Source organism: Megalops cyprinoides, chromosome 11, assembly GCF_013368585.1.
Source record: "Megalops cyprinoides isolate fMegCyp1 chromosome 11, fMegCyp1.pri, whole genome shotgun sequence".
Classification (NCBI taxonomy): Eukaryota; Metazoa; Chordata; class Actinopteri; order Elopiformes; family Megalopidae; genus Megalops; species Megalops cyprinoides.
This window is the reverse complement of record NC_050593.1, coordinates 17378463-17398801: the sequence shown is the minus strand read 5'-3', so window position 1 is coordinate 17398801 and position 20339 is coordinate 17378463. Positions and strand designations below refer to the sequence as shown.

The window sequence follows — 20339 nt, the reverse complement described above, 5'->3', positions numbered from 1 at the left end:
ATTAAACCAACACATACATTTTCAGTACAGTTATGACAAGCTTACTAACAGGTAATAGTCTTATGATGTTCCTTTGCAACACATCTAACCAACGTGATTGACTATTCAAAATATTTCTGCAGGTAAGTATGGTGTTACTAGTTTTGAAAAGTACTTGTGGGAAAAAAATACTAAGAGAGTTGTGATATTTAAACAAGCTTCTGGGTTCATGTGTAAATGGGTAAGTGCCATTTTTTCTTTAACCCATAACAAAACATGACACAAGTGACAAAAGGCCATTGATTTCACAATTGTCAAATTGTCCTAGCGGAAGGAGACTGCTTGGTTATAGGACACCTTTACCCATAACCAGTGGCGGACAATGGTGTGGTCCTATGTCTCATGGTTTATTTAGTTATTTGACTTCGTTAACTATGTTAACTATGTTTGTATGTAACTTGTATGTATGTAACTAACAGTTAACTATGTTTGCAATGTGAACCGATTCTCAGTCCTTCTGAATAGACACGTTAGAATCTGTGTATTGTAATTTTGACATGCTAGAGATTTATTACATTGTCTATCAGTGTGCTACTGTTGTGTCTTAAGCAGTTATGACCATACATGAAGATGTGAAGTTGTATTTTGACAGCCTTCTGGTATTGGAAAAAAAAAAGTTCATCTTCAGAACTTGATTACCTGAACGTAACCACAGCTGACTCAAGGTATAGTGTAAAATAGTGTTCATGATTGTGTCCACACCACAATGCCGAAAACTTCTCTCATCTTGTTGAAATCATGTCCTGATGGAAAAACTAAAGACTTAGCTCCCCCTATTGGTTCATGGCATATGAGCCTCACTTGAAAATAAGTACAACGGTTATTCAGTTGCTGAATAAAATCACTGTAGGAGTAGTAAAAGGGAAAACCAATAACAAATGAAAGGCTTATCATTTCTGAATTGATGAAAAAATGTAGTCTCACTTGGTATGCTTACATTTCAAAAATAATCATACATTTATGTAATTTAGCAGACACTCATATAGAGCAGCTTACATAGGTTTCAGTTTTTTTTTTTTACATGTCATTCGTTTTTAAAGCTGAATGTTTAAGGCAATTTAGTGTAAGTACTTTGCCCAAGGGTACAACAGCAGTGCCCTAGTGGGGAATCAAACCAGCAACCTTTCAGTTACAAGCCCTGCTTCTTATCACCATGCCACACTGCTGCCCTAAGTATAACCAAAGACAAAAAAAAATACAAAATTAATCATGTCATAGTCATTTAATATTTAACCCAGCAGACTTTGACAGGCTCCGGTAAACAATCAAATAATAATTACCTTATTACCAAATGACTATTTTAAAACTCAAATGGAAAAAAAAAACAAGGAAAGTAATATAGTATGGTAGATTTAAGAATATCCCAGCCACACATAAACTTCTCACAAGAGTAACATTTGAGTAATATGTTGGCATATCTGCATTACAATGGAAATGCTATGAAAATGCTACTTGAATGCTGGGGCAGTATTTCAGTGTTGGAGCAGCCTTATATTGTCCTGCGTGAGAGGAGTGATTCAGTCAGGGCAGGAGCACTGGGTGACATGCAATTTGGATGTCTGATGGAGTATTGTTAGACAGGGAGAGTCATAGGCTGTCCACTTCACAGGCACAGAGGGACACCAGCTATGCTCTGAGTCTTTAGGTTATCTTGGGGTCAAAGTTCATCATTTTGAGACAGAATGCAAAAATGACTGATTCTAAAGATGATTGTAATTACTCCACAGGATGTCTGTCTCATTATCTCATTTCTCTGTCCCTTAGAACGCTAAGAAAAATTTTGAATATCAACAATTATATCAGTAACAAAATCACATTGTGGGACTGGGTTTAAAATGTGCTATTTTGCCTTGTCAGGATGTAGTCTTTGTTCTGTCTTGGTTTCAGGAGCTGGTAGAGGAATACACAGACCATGGTGAGGAAGCATATAGTCCCGATTGTAGCCACCACCAACCACGTGGACACGAAGTCTTAATGAGGAAAAGGAGGGACATGAGGAAGAGAAAGAGAGAGATTAAGAGATTTTTTATGTGTAAAATTAATAATAATCATAACAATAATAATTTCCATCTATTGGTTGAGTAGATACCTCTGTCCACACAGGGGATTTACATAACTTACAATTTACAAGATTTTATCTGTGGGTATTTTACTGAGGTAACTCAGTACCTGATTGTGAATCAGAAACAAACTAGGTGTCATATATGAGCCTGTAACATGCTCCATGACCTTTCTGGTGTCTGAGATGTGTTAAGTGTCTATATTTATCGGTATAGAAAATATGACTGTTATTTCTATGACTTTGAAGTTGCACAAAATTAGCAAAAAAAAGCCACTATTATTCCTCTATCAATATTAAACATTCTAAAAATCTTATATCAGCAGTTGCTTACTGTAAAAATGTATGTGTTAAGAATGTGGGGGTCAATTCAAAATGCATTTAACACAGAATAAATGTTTGCAGAATACAACACAATAATAGTAGAATGTAGTCAGATTTAGGGTGATGTTAGGATTTTGTCAAAATTATTTTAATTACTTTGCATAACCTTGGGCAGTCAGACACTGCCTGACACTGATTTGACAAACTAGGAAATTACTGCAGCGTGCAGTGTGTGTTATTCACATATAGAGGGCACTCATTGGTTCATTTTCCTAATGCTATGAGATGCCTGAGAGGTTGGGACTTAGAGGAGCGAGATCATAAAAACACAGTGATATCCTGATAAGGGGAGACGTGATGGCCCTACCTTCCAGTCTGACCTGAGCCACAACCTCTTCTCTTCCTCCAAGGTTCTGAGCCACACACTTTATCTCTGCCCTACTGTCTTCCTCATGGAGTTCCAGGAAAGTGAGCCTCAGTTCAATGTGGTTTCTCCCATTCAAAACGGTGACCCTGGAAATGGAGAGGTATGGCCCAACCCATCATTACACCAGCTTATGACAATTCAACCCATCAGTAGCATGTTTCTTTGCAATGCATCACAGTATTTGGAAAAAAAGTAAACTAATATTTTTGGATAAAAGTTGATAAGGGCATAATTTGTGATAGAACCACAGATAAAACAGAAGGGGAATTACTTCTTCTCCCCCAGCAAAGCGCGACCACCCAGGAAGGACTCCTCCACTGGCAGGCCGTTCACCATCCATGTGACCTCTGTGGAGTCTGCTGATTGGTTCCATATCAACACCCTGCACAGTATGTCCAGACTAGAACCTGAATGAAGTCCACAGGAAGGCAAACATGTATACATGAATGAATACACACACGCACATACAGTGGTGAAGTCACTGACTGGAATGTACATGGAACATACACACAATAATATGTTTCACTTAGCATTCATAGAAAGCCCAGCAGACAATCAATATAATATTGAGCTGCTAATATTGCAGACACAGCAGTGAAACAGTGAGGAGAATAGCACAACAGTCTGAGAAAATCCGCCTACCAAAAGAGCTGTGGAAGAAGGTTCCATTCACAGGATCAAGAATCTTGGGTCGAAGGGCCTTCCCTGAAAACAAAATGTGCAGCTACATTAATGCCAGAACATCTAACAAACAAGTGCATTCGTAGCAGCGCAGTCATCAAATAGGTATATCAACAGGGCAATTACAGTAATGGTCCAGTAGTTTAAATTAGCATAACTCATAATGTGTTCAATGGCACAGAGTTAAATAAGTTATGATGCTGTTATGTAAAATATGTTGCTGGATTCACTCACTTCCCGCAGTGCTCTGGCTGGGTCTGGTGGTGGGCAATACATCATCGGGTCCAATCGCTGGACAGAGCAGAAAAGGAACAGCCATTATTTCACAGCAGTATTCCAGTACTGAACCTCCCCACTTTGTAGCTCACAAACTCATACCTTGTCTGAAAGATGATGAATATCTAAGGAAGTGTGGACAAGGTACTGAACTAAGGGCTAATGATATCTGAAATGTAAACACAGAGGTGTTCATGTAAACTTTGTGAAGTTGATTGAAGTAAAAAAAGACAAAATTTTGCCAGAGAAAGCATACTGACTATAAATATTATGGAATTTTAAATATTGTGAACCATAAGCTAATTGAACAAAAGACAAGCCACATATGTGCTATGGCATTAAAATGGGTCAACTGATAAAAAAAAAACAATGTGGAGTTCCCGGAATGCCACTGAGTTTCTTGTAAACATTATAGACAGGTGGAGAATGCTGACACGGGCTTTCCCTCTGCATCAATGGAGCTCACTCAACATGCTATTCATGATTTACAGGAGACTGATCCCATTCATGGTTTTACAACTTGCCTTTTCAAGAACTGACATCAGGCAGCATTCCTTTCTCAGGCTCATTATCACATAAATACATTCATATATCATTTTCTCAATGGGTTATTACGTAAACGGGCATATTCAGAATTTGTTTCCTTATTACATGACATTCCGAATGTCATGAGGTTGTTTTGCCTCCCCTAAGCATTTAAACGTTTAATATCTTTGTAGTATAATATTTGTGATTTGACCACTTGTAGGGATGACGAAAACATATTCCCAAAACGCAGTGAGGATCTCCTGTACATCATTATCACTGAAATTGTAAATGGCTTGGCCATTGATGTAATGTTTGATTTGATCTGTTATATCTCATTAGAACTTTTCTCTGAGGTTCATTTTTTTTTTAGCTCTTTCAGAAACATGAAAATCAATTGTCAAGCTCCTGTCACATATTAGTAAATTTCTATTTTTCTATTTTTATTTTCATCAGCTTGAGTTCAATTCGAACCTTAAGTAAGTATCAGAAACAGCTCACACTTCTGGATGCTGGCTTATTGTGTGTCTTTAAAGTGTGGATGCTCTGTGATGTTTTCGGCATTAAGTGTTCAAAAATGTTTCACAAAACCAAAAAATAATAATAATAGTAATAATAATCACTGCCTGACTGGACCACAGGGGCTGTGCTTTATACAGATAAATACCTGCCACGTGCAGTTTGATGATCCTGGTGACAGTGTACTGAGTGTTGTTGAGGAACACTTCCACCTGGCATGTGTAGTATCCCTCATCCGCAGGGATCACGTTCCGAATGGTAAACGAGATCTCCGTGTCTCTGCGATAGCGCGTTCTGTTTGCAGAGAAGACTATGGGGGTGGACTCCTGCAAGAGGTACGCAGACAGAATCATGGCTGGAGAACTACTAGTTTGGTACAACATTCTATTTGATTTGTTCTGCACTGCCAGATCTAGCCTCGCGTCTTGAACTGGCGCATGTACAGGGCGTAGGAACCTGACTTTCTAGAACTGGAGAAGCATCTATCGTGGGAAGATCTACATCTGCAATAGCCACCTTTCACCCTAGATCAGACCATCTGTAGTATGAGAGAAAGGGGGTGGAGACGTCTTTACCTTATACCACTGCAGCTTCCCTCTGTTCTTGAATTCCGTCAGTTGTGGACATCTGATCATTCCTTCCTGGCCTGGGGTTGCACTCATTGGGTATGAAATTATGTCCAGGTGGGAGTGTTTCGTCTCATACACGCGTAAAGAGATGGTCCCAGCAAAACAGTAGGAAGCATTTCTATGGCGGAGGGGGAGGAAAGCATCAAGCCCCACTCAACACCAAGGCCCGCCTCAGCAATGCTGTCACTGGTCTCCATGATGCCAATATATATTCATATGTTCACTAACAGTACCACGCAAGCATTTAACTCAACAATATCCATTAATCAATACAGCCACAATAATTTCATATCAACAACAATTTAATATCTCTTGCAATCAACAAGAGCATCTTTGAGCCAGAAAACATAACAAGAGCCTTACTTTCTAGCTCAGATTTGATGGCTAAATGTAGCAGGATGTCACAACAATACCAGCAGTGCATGCACTGCAGGCAGTAAAGCAGTGCATGTGGTCCACTGAAAGGTGTGTTTGTGAGGGGGGGCAGCTCACCTGAAGACACAAGAGTAATTTCCAGAGTCTCTGGTCATGGCAGGCAGGAGCCACAGGCGATGCCCTTGCTCTCTCACGCGCCCCCTGTCGTCGGAGAGGACAGGCGCCCCCTCACTGCTGAGGTCACTGCTATGGAAACTAAAGGTGTAACCCTTGGCCTGGGAGAGGCCCTGTCTGTGCAGGTATCTCTCCAGGAAGCTGCACCGGAGGACCACGGCCTCGCCCTGCAGAGAGAACTCGGGGACGTCTGGTGACACCTGGTAACAGCCTCCTGTGAAGAGATCCCACGCCCACCAGCCAAGCATTACCATCAGAGGAGAAATCATGCCCACCCACCAAACCACCACTTTCATTGTGGTTCCAATTCAAGATGATAGCTTCCTTCTTAGAAAACCTAACAACCACAAGGCAGTGTGTGGAAATGCTTATGTGAAGAATAGCAAATATATATAATAATATAATACAATAAGAAGAGATATAATACATTTAATATCTGTATTTCAAACAAGAACAGCTGATCAAGGGAATGGTGACTAGCTCGGGCAGGCAGTGGCATTCAATCCTACTCTTACAATTTGGCATTAACTCCAAGACATTTTTGGCAGTATTGCCATTTAAATGTATACCATTTAAGTTAATCTGAATGCAAGGTGTTGTGTAACATGCAACTTAATGTGTCTCACGTAAGCAGGCACACACACCTCTCATGGGCAGCCGAGGCGTCCTGTGTGCAGCAGCCATATAGACGGAGAGCATGGTGAGCAGGGAGAGAGGGGCCAGGGTGCACTGTGGAGAAATCACCTCAGAGCTCACAGACTGTACCACACAAACCCACTCTGGTCAGAGCAGGGCCTGAACCACTGACTCTGAAAATCACACACTCAAGAAGAAACACAATCAGCTCAGCGCAAAAAAGAACACGGTCCCTCACCCAGCGTGTAGTGAGTAAGCTCTTATCTCAACTCTAAGTGTTCATGCGAGGCTCGTAAACACACCGAATTTCACCACACGCATGCTGTGATTCAGACGTCCTACTACACTGACCTTTCGGGTTCATTGACCTCATGGTTAAACATATGTCCTGAACATGGAGGACTGCATGTTTACATCAGAGTCAAAATATCTGTGCGTTGTGTCTGTGACTGAGAAGTGTGTGTGTGGGTACGTGTGGCATTATGCTTGCTTATTAGCTGGTCTTATTAAGAGTAACTTTCATAGCTTACAGCTTTTATATGCTGTGTCTTTATACAGTTGGATATTTACTGAGGCAATTCAGGTTGACCTTTGGTTTACAATCCCTTCTCCAGACCGCTGCATAACACTACTGTCCACACAGCATGTGTGTGTTATAGTTTATAGCCTTTCACTGCTCACTTGCACCTTGGCCCATATATGGGCATTTGTTGTGATGTCAAAACTTGTAACAGAACTTGTAACATTAGAGTGGAGTGAAAAGGTTAGATGACATCAGCGGTACTGCCCTCAAAACTTATACATAGCCACTTACATCAGTCTTTGCAAATTGAAGGAAAGGGAAGTCTGTGTGTGTGTGTGTGTATGTAATTCCAGAAAATGGTAGTTAACAAGAGAAGGGCAGGAAGAAAGCCTGACACAGCCATTCCATGAGCTTGACTGGAAGAATTATTCTGCTGGGTGGGTTTGCCATAGTATATTGCGACTCTGGCCAGATCTCAGTGTCCTATGAGCCCTTTTCATTACAGACACACATTAGTGTCCAGTGGTACATATATCATTCCTTACCACATGCTGTTGTGTGGCTGGTCATTTATAGCTCAAAAATGCAATATTGCTGTCACATATAGTGAGCCATTATGTGTTTCAAACTAAATTGTAAGATCACAAAACATTGTCCATTTTGTTAATCTCCAAAGTAATACTTTAAAGAAGGGAAGTTCAGGGAAACATAACTGCCACACTGAATTCTGACAAATTAAGGGTTTACGTCTTAAAGATTGCTTGAATCTTTAAACTGTGCTGTTGTCTGGGATCAGGAAAGGAACTGAGAACAACCCAAAACCTCTGGCATGATGTCACTGCTACAGTGCTACAACTGATTAACTAAACAAAAAATAACTAAAATAACAAGACATGTATTTTTCACAAGCTCTCTCTCATGTGAACCACATTATACGGGATGCCAGGAATCAGCAGTCAAATAAAAAAACAACAAAATGCAATCTCACAGCATCAGAAACACATATTACTGTTCTGTAATATGGAACACTAAAATATACACATACAGCCATTGAAAATATCATTTCAACAAACATAGTCAGTATCCTAAGCTTGTCTTTAACGACAGTCACTTGTATTTCACTGCTTTGCCAAACTGAAAGCACATAACACAGGTAAATACTTGAAAAAAAAGTTATCAATTTTAGATTTCAATAAAGGTGACCTGTGACTGCTAAACAGACAATATGACCATAAATTAACAATATACCAAGACACAGCAATTTTCAGACATAGTCACACAGCCGGCTCAAAATGTTGTTCATTTTTATTTTTGTGATATCGGCCATATGAGGTGTTAAAAAACAGTAAAAAGGCATTGACTCACCTTGACCTTCATTTTAGCGACAGTAACGGTAACAGTGCCAGCGACAGTCACAGAAAGGCTTCCTCTGTCTATCTGTGTGCATGGCCATGGGGAACCTTGCTCACACACTTATATGTTCTTGTGCTGGAGTGGAAATTCCTGTTATTTCTCAATCATATTGACAGCAACTGGTCTCCTAAAGAGGTTTACACACACACGTGTACACACACACACACACACTTATACATACTTTTCACCTGTAACTGCAAAGGATGAAATGAAAGGCAGAATGAATCCTTATGACATATTAGAAATTATATGTTGTAATAAAATGGCTTAAGGAACCAATTTACAAGTGTGGGGTGTGGCTGTAAGACCACTGTTCATTGTAATGCTTTTTTTTCTACAAATCTTATTGATTTAGAGGGCACTTCTGTATATTCAGTCTAACGTTACATTAATGTAAAACTATAATGAAAGTAATTATTTTTGTAAAAACTATAGTTATTTTTGTATCTGTTGTTTCTATCTTTAATGTTCCTTAAAATACAATAATGTACGCTGATTATAGTATTTTACGGTTCAGTAGCAAATTCACTGGCATTGTTAGGGAGACATACTGAGATGTATATTTAAATGTTATATGAATTCCAGTAGAGTAATGTGAATTTGAAGTTATATAGTTTTACAAAGGCACATGATGGCAGTATAAAACAAAACAAGTGCTGTAAGTTTAACTCAAAAATACTGAATGTATGTTTGCCTTTGCCTTTAGCAACATCTTTCTTTCACACAGGATGCAGAGCAGATTTAATACCAAGAGATGCTAGACAAAAGATCATCTTGAACAGCTTAATAAAAACCTCAGGTATCATGACAAAAACCAGCATACAAAGTGTGTCACCAGGATCACAGCAAAGAAAGACTGCCCTTTACCTTTTTCTGTATTTTCTATTTAAACATTTTGTGAAGTACAAATAAAAATGTGCACATAGCATCTATATCTACAAAAAGGAAACTCGCCTATAACAAAGAAATGTCAGTTGTAAATGATTTTGTTTGCTTTTAACAGATGCACAGTTGATATCAAAGTAAACAAAGCCAGTTATAACAGTGATGAAAATTCTGCATGGATTTTGTAGCTCGTAGAGTGAGTTTTGCCATTTTTCCAGTCATTCCATCAGTGCAGTTTCGAGAGAAAAATGTCACAGTGTGTGTTGCGTAGACAAAGGTCTGGGACACATGATTGCATTTTTAATGGGGAAGGAAGGAGGCCAGTTGAGCAACGCAGTTCCTCCATGTACATCTCTCCTCTCGTCAATCTCTCAGAATAAAAATATATTTTATTACATCATTCAATCACGTAGCAGACATCCTTATTGTATACGCAGAGTTACCATTACACAGCTATGGTTATTATTATGTTAACCATTATGGTAAAAAGAATCTCGGTCAAGGGGTGTAACAATAGCCCACCTGCTTCAAATCTACAACCCTCTGATAAAGAATGAATTGCTATACCACCACCCCACACTGCAGCACCCCCCCCCCCCCCCCAACACAGTTGATATTAAATATAAAACAAAATAAAATAGATTTTAATAGCTAAAGAATATCTGTTTGTCACTCAGAGATTAAACAGTAAACAACATTCTCCAGGTTAAAAATAAAATATCCGCTCTTCCAGTTAATTTTCTGGTTTTGATAAGCTGCTGTGTTGACCTGTGAATTCCCCAAACAGTCCATCATATAGGGGTCATAACCCTTACTAACACAGATTTCAACTAACGCTGCAGGAATCATCCTTCCACATGCACACAGTCATTTCAGTTGGGGAACACACACACAGCCTAATTTACTTACTAAAAACACCACATGCTGACTGAGTGCATGCATAAAAACACTGACCATTCATCTCATATTTTAATTGTTATCTTTAAACCAGAGTAATCTGGTTTAAGATCCACCCATTTCATGTGTGCAACCCACCAATCCCAGAACCAGACTTCAGACATGGATATCACAGTCCCTGATAACATTACATAACATCCTGGACTAAATCACAAGGATGAACACAAGATCTGTGCTGACAGTGGGATTCATTGTCAAACACATGCATTCCAAGTCATGGTGGACACACAGGCACAAGGTGCTGAGCAGGTTAATGAACTGGGCATGCAATACCTCAGACTATGCGCAGAATGAGAGCAAAACTGTCCCCTGGGTTTTCTCTATCCTCCTCAGTGCTTTTGAGGGTGTGCTGGTAGCCACGTCTCTAGAATGACTCATGGGGCATGTCTATTTGCACATTCATTTATGCTACCTTAATCAGCAGGTGATTGGTGGCTCCGCTTACCGCTTATTACATTTTCAATTCGTTGACTCATGCTCTGTCATTTCGCTTCTATAACATTAAGGGCACTCCGAATTAGTCACACTTGGCATCAGTTTTGATAGCGAATTATATTCAGTAAATTATGCATTATTCAGGCAGAGAGAAAGGCTGGGATCCACGGCAATGAGGACAACATGATGCTGCATGACTTTCAAACTTTCAAAGGCAACACAAATACAGGACAATCCATAGTATTAGGAGTTACAAACTACATAATGTACAATTCACAATGTTGGTGATCAGTTTTGCCTTCCTGCTGCCATTACCCTTAATGAGCCTTTCAGGCAGTTCCTGAATCTGAATCTGACTCTAGCGTCATGGGCAATAAACCTCCTGTGACTGACACATGCAAGGAGTTGGCCCCTTTACAGATAAGCTTGTGGTTTTTGCCCAGTTGTACTGTATTCGGCATTATACTGCACGTCAATGCAGACACTCCTATCTTTCCATGATGTGGTTGGAGTTGTTGCTCAGCGCCACCTACATCTGACGAGTCTGCCCATTTTAAGGTCAGCGATTTGACAACATTGCGAAAGGTATTGCGTGTTGTGGGGGACTGTTCCAAAAGCAAGTTTCTGCTGAATTGCCTAACTCTGCATCCTGTCATAGAGACAGTAGTAGTGTTTAATTCACAAGAGTGTACACTGTTCCATGGCATGGGGGATGTTGTATAATCAGAGCAGAAATGACAAGCATGGGACAATTTGCGACAGATCCCTTTACATCAACATGAAGCCAGGTCTGTTCCCTTATGAGTTTTTAAAATGGAAAGCTTGGTTTGGGCAAAGTGGTCTTTTGATGGTTAAGTAGTAAATGCTTGGTAAGTCAATAAACACCTGTCTATGGATTTGCTTCATAGAAATGACATCCCAAGGTTTCCTCCATTAGGCGTGCTATGAGTCAGGCTCTCGGAAGGGGAATCCACACATTGTTGCATCAGTGGACCCAACATTAGTCAGCAGCAGTGGAAAAAGGCATTATCAGGTTATTCATGTCACTGGGAATCTGCAGATGTTTATCAAGATGTCTGCAACAGTTACTGAGGATCTAGTTCCTCAGAGTTATCTAATGCTTATGCTTTTTTGCTACTGAGGTTTCATCAAGTTCCCCATTTTTTTCTGGTCTCTGACAAGCTCTCCTGCCCAAACACATGCATGTGCATCTCCTGGGCAGCAAATGCCATGTCCCCACGACGATGGTGTCAACATAGTCTGTCAACATGATGTGGTTTCAAAGTTACAGGAACAATGTGAGAACATCAAGTTATGTGATTATGCCTCTCTGCTTTAGAATTAATACCAGTTTCATTCTACTTTGAGGTATGGCAGCTCAGCTGGCCTTTTGATAAAGTTTTATTTCACACTGTGTCGGATGTACAAACGTTTCAAACAATGATGTATCCAGCAACACAATACTTGGCTTCAATTAATCTAGAGCAGAACAGAAGCTCCTGCCTGCTACAAATGTTACAAGGGTCAGGTGGAAAAAGCAGAAAAAACTCCAGTATATTACTTTAAGTTTATTCCAAGAAAAAAATGACCTTCAGGAAAATACAAGAATTCCCATGATACACAGAGAGGACATAAGTTAGAACAGCATGGCAGAAACATCGGAGGAAAACATGTCACATGACCCAGTCCGCACTGTGCAGCCAGAAATAGAGAAAGAGAGAGACCATTGCTACAACATCACTGCAACGTTGAAAGTATACTGTGTCATTGGGTAGACCATAATTCACAATCTGTCATTTTGTTATTAGTCTGGCAACTTGAAAAATCAACAGAGTTGAGGGTTATTGACAAAAATGAGCTTAATAATAACACAAAAAGCTAAAAAGGGGAAAAAAAAAACAAAAAATAAACCATAAATATGATGTACATTAGTGTAACAAAACATTGCTTCTGTAAACATTTACTTAACATAGGGTGTGCATTATAATATTAAACCACTCCAGTCGTATAATTATTATTAGGGCTACATAAAATTACAGAAACAAAAGAAACTCATTAAGCTTCTCATCTAAATCTAGAAGTTGAAAAATATACGAGGCTAAAAGATCTTTGAAATGCATTTTCTTATTAATGTAGTGGTTCTGTAATACTGTTTACACTTGTAACTTTGCCATCTTGGCACTTCTTAAAAACAGCAGGAGGGGCTGCTTTTCACAGACTGCAGAGAGAAAACAGTTTTCCATTCAACAATTCAACAGTTTTCTGTAAATGGTGAAGTCACTTATGAAAGGCCTTGACACACCTTAGCATTATGAATGAGACAGTCCAATGAGAGACTCCGTCAGAGTTACGAGGGACTAACCACCATGACGACCTTAAACACACAAACACACACACACACACACACGCACGCACACGCATGCCGTCGGTTCTTCTGTTGAGTTTTTTCAAGCACGAAAGAAAACTGAACCGTGAAACAGTTTGCGTGGAGCGAGAGCAGTGCTTGTCAACAGGTCCAAACAGACAGAGAGGTTAGGAGACCAAACAAGGACAGCCCACAGGGGTCAGAGGTGCGCTCAGGTCTTTGACAATCAAATCCCTTTTCTCCATTGTTACCGGAGGCCAATGGTACTGCCAAAGGGAAAGCTGGTCCACATGGCCCTCCACTGCTGATGGCAAGATGGTATTACAGAGTCTTCGGAATCGGGGATGGAAGAGAGAGCTGCGAATGCGTGTCCTTGTCCAGTACCAGCACACTTTAGCCCCCAAACAAAACAAAGTTGCAAAGCTGCTCCAACATCACTCCTCTTCTCTTGTTTCTGCTGTCCCCCAAAAGCAATTAAGCTGCATCATGTCACTCCAGAATAAAGGAAACAAGCCAGCAAATTGTCCACTTAAAAATGTACTTATGACCAGCCATCGTGAAGCTGAAGTAGTGCACAGTGGGAAAAAAAATAATAAACACGACTAAAAAGCCCTGTGATGGACCATCATGCTGTTTCATATGAAGGTTTAAGTCTAAGCCCTATAGAAACTTCAGTGGTTCTGTTCCATTGATGAACAGCATTTAAGGCAACTGTAATGCACAGTACCCAAAAGGAACCTAGACGGGTAACGCTTTGAGAACGCAACAGCGGCATTCTGGCTTTTACATACACAATGTATTGTGCACTTCATCTTTCTCCATTTCTTAAGAGTTCAAATAAAACCTTGAGCCAGGCCTGAAACACCATGGAAAAAAATTAAGTTTCATCACAAAATGAAGATCCAGTCTGCTTTCTTCTTCGGTGTAATTTTCAAAAAAGCTACAGGACCTGACAATAAACTTGTGTCTATGAAAGATAGGATTATGGCATTAACCAGGAAGCAGGATTTTCTTCTACATTCCAGACAGACTTAGTGCATTGCATTCAGTAACAAAAGAGTCAACAAAATATAAAGGGACACAAAACAACAAGGAAAAAACTTAACTAATGAAACAAAATACCACTTGAATCACAGTTGCAAATTCAAGCAAAGTTGCATCTTCTGCTACCAAAATTGGGTGTTTCAGCAGAGTCATTTATTAACAACGTATTAGTGAATTTAAAAACACATGTAGGATCCCTCACAGTTCTCCATTTTTATCAGCCTCATTCAAAAGATGGACTGGTCTCTCCCCAATGGTCACTGCCTGGCTGTCAAATAGTCTACTGCTGGTCAGGGGTCACTTCATCCAACTGCTCTCCACCTGGTACAATTGAGAGAACTTAAATCTGACATGGTATACCCTGGACTGGACTACACCCAACAAGAGAAGACCGAGCCGAGAGGGGAAAAAGTAGTCTCATTAAAGTCACCTCAGGATGTGTACCGAGAGAAAGATCATCCACAAAGGTGGTGCAGCTAGAGGGGTTGGAGTCCACCCATTGAGGGAGCTGTGTTAGTCATGTAAAGTATAAACTAGCAGAGGAGACCCTCTATTCACCATTTTCTGTCACAGAACAAAACCTCAAACCACTCCACTTCATTTTAACTGTGCTTCAGCAATAAGTGGGCTGGGTTGTGAGTAAACGTAGAAAATAAAGATTTAATGCAAGAGTTTGAAAAAAGGACACATAAAATATGTCAGAACTGAATGCCCCTGCGCCTCCACAGAAAATTTATGAGAAAACACGCTTCTGTCCAATGTGCCAACTTGTCATGCCTATGAAATGTTACATGTCTGGCCAAACATATCAAACCTGACAAAGTCCTGCCAGAGGCAACCCCCCTCCAACCCTACCCCCATTCCTGACATCATCAAGACCCGCTGTCTCCTCCCTCTGTCCTCATTAGCCAGCAGCAGGAGCAGCTGCATTCTCCTGTGTAATGCCATAGGCTACTCCAGCAGAAACCCTCTCAGTGCCCACTGACATAACCACACCCCCACACCCTGAAGTTACAGGAGCTGCGCAATTCTGGTACGGAAACACAACATGACAATTGCGGCTATTGAATTGTCGCAGGTGAGCTTTGGTTTGGGAGCCGTATGACACTGTACTCGAACGACAGACATCTACAGTAACATACACCGAAGTATTAACAGCACGGGCTCTGACCCCCCCTGCCCCTTTGTCTGATCTAACATATACTAGAGCTTGAATGGTACAGGTTCGGACCCCTGGCCTCCGGGCTGAGCTGCAGTTTTTAGGGGGCTCGTTAACTGTGTGAAGAGACGGAGATCGGGACATAAACCCGAGAGGGAATCTAGAGCAGTGTTTAGTTTGTCTGGAGCCTGGTGATGCACCATTATTGACACGGTGACGCTGATGCTCCATATCCACAACCTTAACAGCACCAAGAGCCTCTTTGCATCCTGGCACATTTACACGTTTATTCGCTGCTGTAAAATTCTAGATTGGTCTCATTGCCGCCAGTAGTCTTAGGTGTTGTACGTCCTCAGTGCTCGGTGTAGCTTGGTACTCCAGCTGCAGATTAAGTCAAAGGGGCTTTTTTTTCCATTGTCATCTTGAAGACGGTCATTCCAGCATCCTTTCCCCACTGTGTCAGAGTGTTTTCTACCAGCTGAGCAGTGAGCTTCTCCCCAGGGTCATGAAGTAGACCTGGCTGGAGCCTCCAGAACGCACAGATGCAAAGAACACCTGTGCAAGGAAACACAAACAGATACAAGCAGACACACACATACGCAGGCACACACAAGCAGACACACACACATGCAGGTACACGCACGCAGGCACACGCACGCAGGCGCACACACACACACACACACACGCAGGCACACGCACGCAGGCACACACACGCAGGCACACACACACAGGCACACACACACAGGCACACACACACAGGCACACACACATACACACAGACATACACACACACATACACACACGCACACACACACACACACGCACGCACACACACGCACACACACGCACACACATGCACACACACACACACACATACACGTCAACCATAAAGACATGATCAAAATGACCAGGAAAGGAACTTGCACGTATGTTGCAAAACGATAAATGTAAAATATAAGAACATCTAATAAATGGCTGGCATATATAATTGATATCACGAACAGCTTTCTGAGGTAAAGAGGTTATCAAATGATTACCATATGGCCATGCTCTGCTTTACCTGAATCCAATGAATTCTTAGACTGTCATGAAACACCTATGAAAATGTTTTAACTGCTGCCTTGGTCATCATTCAGTGAAAAGTAACAGCAGGCCACAGCAGGCTGCAGTTCCCCGAGCCTCAGAGTTGTGCTCAGAGTGCTCAGAGAAACGCCTTTCCCTGAAGCTACTGACAGGAAGCCAGGCTCACACATGGGGAAAAAGCACAGTGACTAAACCAGAGAATGGCTCCTTCTGCTTTTTTACCTCCATTGACAGCTAGCCCAGGGATAAAACAGAAACACTGACTGGTTCTGAAACAACTGCTTCATCAGCAAATATAGCACTCCACAAACTGAATGGGAAAATTAAATGACCAGAGAAACGGCTTTCCTGAAAACATAGACATTTCTGCGCAGATGTGTGCGGGGGAGGGTCAACATGCTCTGACAATGTGCTTGCACATTGACTCATGCTCTAAAGCCGCCGTGTTGGGTCATCCAGCTTCTGCTGCTATGGTGAAAGCTAGGGGTCAAACAGTTGTGGGAAACAGCATTCCCCACACTGCTCTTTCAATCTCCAAATTCCAAAATCAGTTTTAGTTCACAGCAACAGTCTGGTCAGTCAGTCCGAGAGTGTGCATGTCTCACCTTGTCATTTCTCTCACATAGGAACTTGAGTCGCTGGGCTCTCTTGTGCATGAAGACGCCGTCCAAGTGCCCCGTCTCCACAGAGCGGATCTCAATGGCCTTCTCTCCCCAGCCCATGATCTGGTTGGACCTGATGTAGGCTGTGGGGGGGGGCACAGAGAGTGAGGATGAACCAGCACTGAGGAGGTCTCAACACATTCATAAAGGTTCTGTATCCACCTACACTTTTGCCTTCATCAGCAGGCCCTGCATTAATAAGAGATTCACTGGCAGGTGAAAGGTCGCAGACCTACCCACAGAAGTGGGCATCTCCCCCCACTGCAGCACCACGTCCTTGGTGATCCTGCCGTACGTGTTGACATAGACGCCCTCGTCCTCGTAGCACACCAGCAGCTCGATGCCGTCCGTGTTCGGCAGGATGATGATGGCGTGAGACTGGATACTGGTCTGGATCTGAGGGTAGAAGACGGGAGGAAGAAGGGGGAGACAGGAGGACGGGGCAAGGTGGGGAAGGACACGGAGGAGAGCACGAAACGGGGGGTAGGGAGCAAAGACAACAGGAAATGGGAAAGGAGGAAAATGGCAGAAAAAAATATTTCGGCTTTATCAAAGCACCTCCTCCCACACAGACGTCAGGTCAAGAGTGCAGAGCCTAAATATTGCTACCCGTTCTTACTCCTTCACTGTGCACATTTGACTTACATTCAACCCCCCTGCATTCCCACTACCCCTCCCTCCCCTTGCAGTGTCCAGGCAGGTGCGATCCTTACGTGTGTGGGCAAGTAGATGTCATACACCGCACCGGAGTCCACATCCACAGCGTGGAACCCAGAGCATGAGCCATAGATGACCTTCAGCCTCTGGCCCTCCTCCACTGTCAGGTCGACAAGCAAGGGCTTGTGCACCAGGTCTCCAAATGACTGCAGGGCATGAGAGTGAACGTGTTACTCATCCATGAAGAGGATGACACCACTTCCACATTTTAGTTTCTTTCTATTACTTCTGTCCATCATCAATGTGAAAGTTAAGACTTTAACTCAGCACACAGTCCAACATTCTGGTTCAGACTGGTTAGAATACACAGCCAGTTTGCTTATCATAAAACATAAATGTACCCTAAGGACCCTCCACTGGATGCATACTAGATTGCCATGACTAGGTCAACCCGTGCCACTAAATATCAAGTCAGTAACTAAATACTTCCTTGAATGTGCTCACCTTGAAGGCCATGAACTTGTGGTATGGCTTTGGGGCCCATGCATAGACTTCCACAGAATTCTTCAAAGCAAGAACTAGGAACTTGATTCGTTCGTATTTCACTGTAAATAAAAGAGAGCAAATGTGTATTACACTACATAGGAAGCATCCCCTGAGTTGGAGATATTGCAAATTTACCAATATAACATAATGAACAAATATATGGAACAGTATCACAGCAAGGTAAAGTGGGGGCACCCTTAATGAAACCTTAATTGAGAACAGAACTCTGAACCCGGTTTTTCTTGGAAGACACCTCTGCTAGGCAATGGCCTGGATGCTCACAGTTTCTGTGATGCTGAAGATGTTATCACGCTGTTACAAAATCACAGTGACGCTGAGAGAACGTTACATGCTGGCGAGTTATGCGTACTTTCCCATAGGCAAGACCGTGGGTGAAGGACACACAGATGGTAATTCCAGCAGGAAGTTATGCTGACGGGCATCGGCTCACCCTCGTACTCTCCAACTCTTTCCTGTACTGTATAGTCATTTTATGACAAACCTAAAATCTTCCTCTTACGGTTGACGAAGCTGAGGGTTTTCTCAATGCATGCACGCATTGTGATTCCCTAAACATACCCTCACACATGGTTAGTAATTCATTCTACATGCACTTTTTACCAACAGCACGATGGAAAATAAATATTAGCCAACTGTATTATTCAAGAAGATGATTAATTATTAAAAAAAAAAAAAAGATTAAAACCACAATTTCTTAAAGAGAATTTCAGCAGGTCAAATAATATTTAATCTTCCACTGTATACTCATTACAACTGATACCATGATGTTACATACCGACTTTATAGTGCACGCAGCCCTCCAGGTCCCCCACGGTGGTCCAGCCCTGCTTCTTCTCCACCTCTGGGTCGTTGTGCAGGATCTTGTTCCTCAGCCAGGACAGGTAGTACACGCGCAGCTTGTTCTTCTTACCTGGGAGGGGAAACAGGAAGCAGGAAACACATGTTGATCTCTCCCTGCTCTCCATGCTCTGTACGGGCATCCTGTATGACAGGTCAGTCAGCAAAATGATTAAGCCAGCTTGCCGAAGAAGAGAAATTCCAATGCATGATGGACGTCAAAAAGTACAAAAAATTTTCATCACACTCATATGCGCACACATGCGCGTGCATGCACATGCACACACAAACACACACACACACAATGATGTGACAATGTCTGCGGAGTGTTTTTATCTATAAATCTATGATGTGGGGACAAGGGGGGATACTGTTCAATTAGCCGGTGGGAAAGCATATTCATAAGTAATCCTGAGAGATGGAAATGAAAACTAAATGATAACAGGCAATGGTATTTCTTACAATTACATCTTATGGTGCCTATTAATCCAGCCATGCAACAGCATTTTTGCACCTAGTCCTGGGTTATGATCCTGTGTTGTGCACTGAGCAGGGCATGAACTCACGAAGTTGCAGGTCATGGGAATCAATGCAGATGAACACATGACTCGTGTTCATTATTAATGATGTGCTGACGACAAATTTTCTCTCTTGTGGTGTGTGTGTGTGTGTGTATGCGTGTGTGCTTGTGTGTGTGTGTGTGTTATGTGCGTGTTTGTGTGATGTCACAAACACACTTTGCTCAATTTCCTCTTCGGCTAGTGACAAATGAGACTTGACATGGCAGCACTTCCTCACTGTGAGTTTGAAATGGAAAACCACAAATTTCCTCTTACACAGAAACCTTTATCCCACTTCACATAGGTTTTTCCCCCCACCTGTCAGTCAGTGGAAAATGGTTTCTGTAAGCGGATCCAGGTGCCAAACCAGGCAGCCTTACCTGATATTGTCACCAGGACGTTGAGACCCTCCAGCACGTCCATCTGCTGGAAGCGTCGCCGGCTGATGAGGGGGTACACCTTCCCCTGCCCGCTCCGGTCCAGCAGCATCAGGCCGCTCTCAGTGCCCACCAGCAGGTTCACACCTGG

At 42.0% G+C, this 20339-nt stretch overlaps 2 protein-coding genes across 13 annotated transcripts in view; both read right to left on the bottom strand.

Annotated features, from left to right (window-relative positions):
* Nucleotides 1-1297: 1297 nt before the first annotated feature.
* LOC118785892 (interleukin-1 receptor type 2) lies at nt 1298-8675 on the bottom strand. The gene is made up of 10 exons (XM_036540838.1): nt 8553-8675; nt 6673-6757; nt 5972-6242; nt 5426-5597; nt 4999-5176; nt 3765-3821; nt 3492-3554; nt 3121-3256; nt 2790-2935; nt 1298-2009 (listed from the first exon to the last, which is right to left on the bottom strand). Exons 1-10 carry the CDS (start codon nt 8562-8564, stop codon nt 1870-1872), a joined length of 1260 nt encoding a protein of 419 aa, XP_036396731.1. The 5' UTR covers nt 8565-8675; the 3' UTR covers nt 1298-1869.
* Nucleotides 8676-13001: 4326 nt separating this feature from the next.
* The window catches only part of LOC118785571 (mitogen-activated protein kinase kinase kinase kinase 4), a 75529-nt gene continuing 68191 nt past the window's right edge, over nt 13002-20339 (bottom strand). For all 12 annotated transcript variants that reach the window (XM_036540346.1, XM_036540347.1, XM_036540348.1 and 9 more), the window contains 7 exons: nt 20192-20335; nt 19190-19324; nt 18352-18452; nt 17904-18053; nt 17427-17586; nt 17134-17273; nt 13002-16000 (listed from right to left, as the gene is read on the bottom strand). In XM_036540346.1, coding sequence (XP_036396239.1) covers nt 15917-16000; nt 17134-17273; nt 17427-17586; nt 17904-18053; nt 18352-18452; nt 19190-19324; nt 20192-20335 — 914 coding nt within the window. In that variant the 3' untranslated portion in view covers nt 13002-15916. The remainder of the gene's footprint in view (nt 16001-17133; nt 17274-17426; nt 17587-17903; nt 18054-18351; nt 18453-19189; nt 19325-20191; nt 20336-20339) is intronic.

Coding starts and splice junctions, on each gene's coding strand:
- LOC118785892 (XM_036540838.1), bottom strand. Junction 3,822..4,998: donor CATCAAACTGCACGTGGCAG/GTATTTATCTGT, acceptor TGCTCTGTCCAG/CGATTGGACCCGATGATGTA. Junction 2,936..3,120: donor GCTTTGCTGGGGGAGAAGAA/GTAATTCCCCTT, acceptor CTCCATTTCCAG/GGTCACCGTTTTGAATGGGA.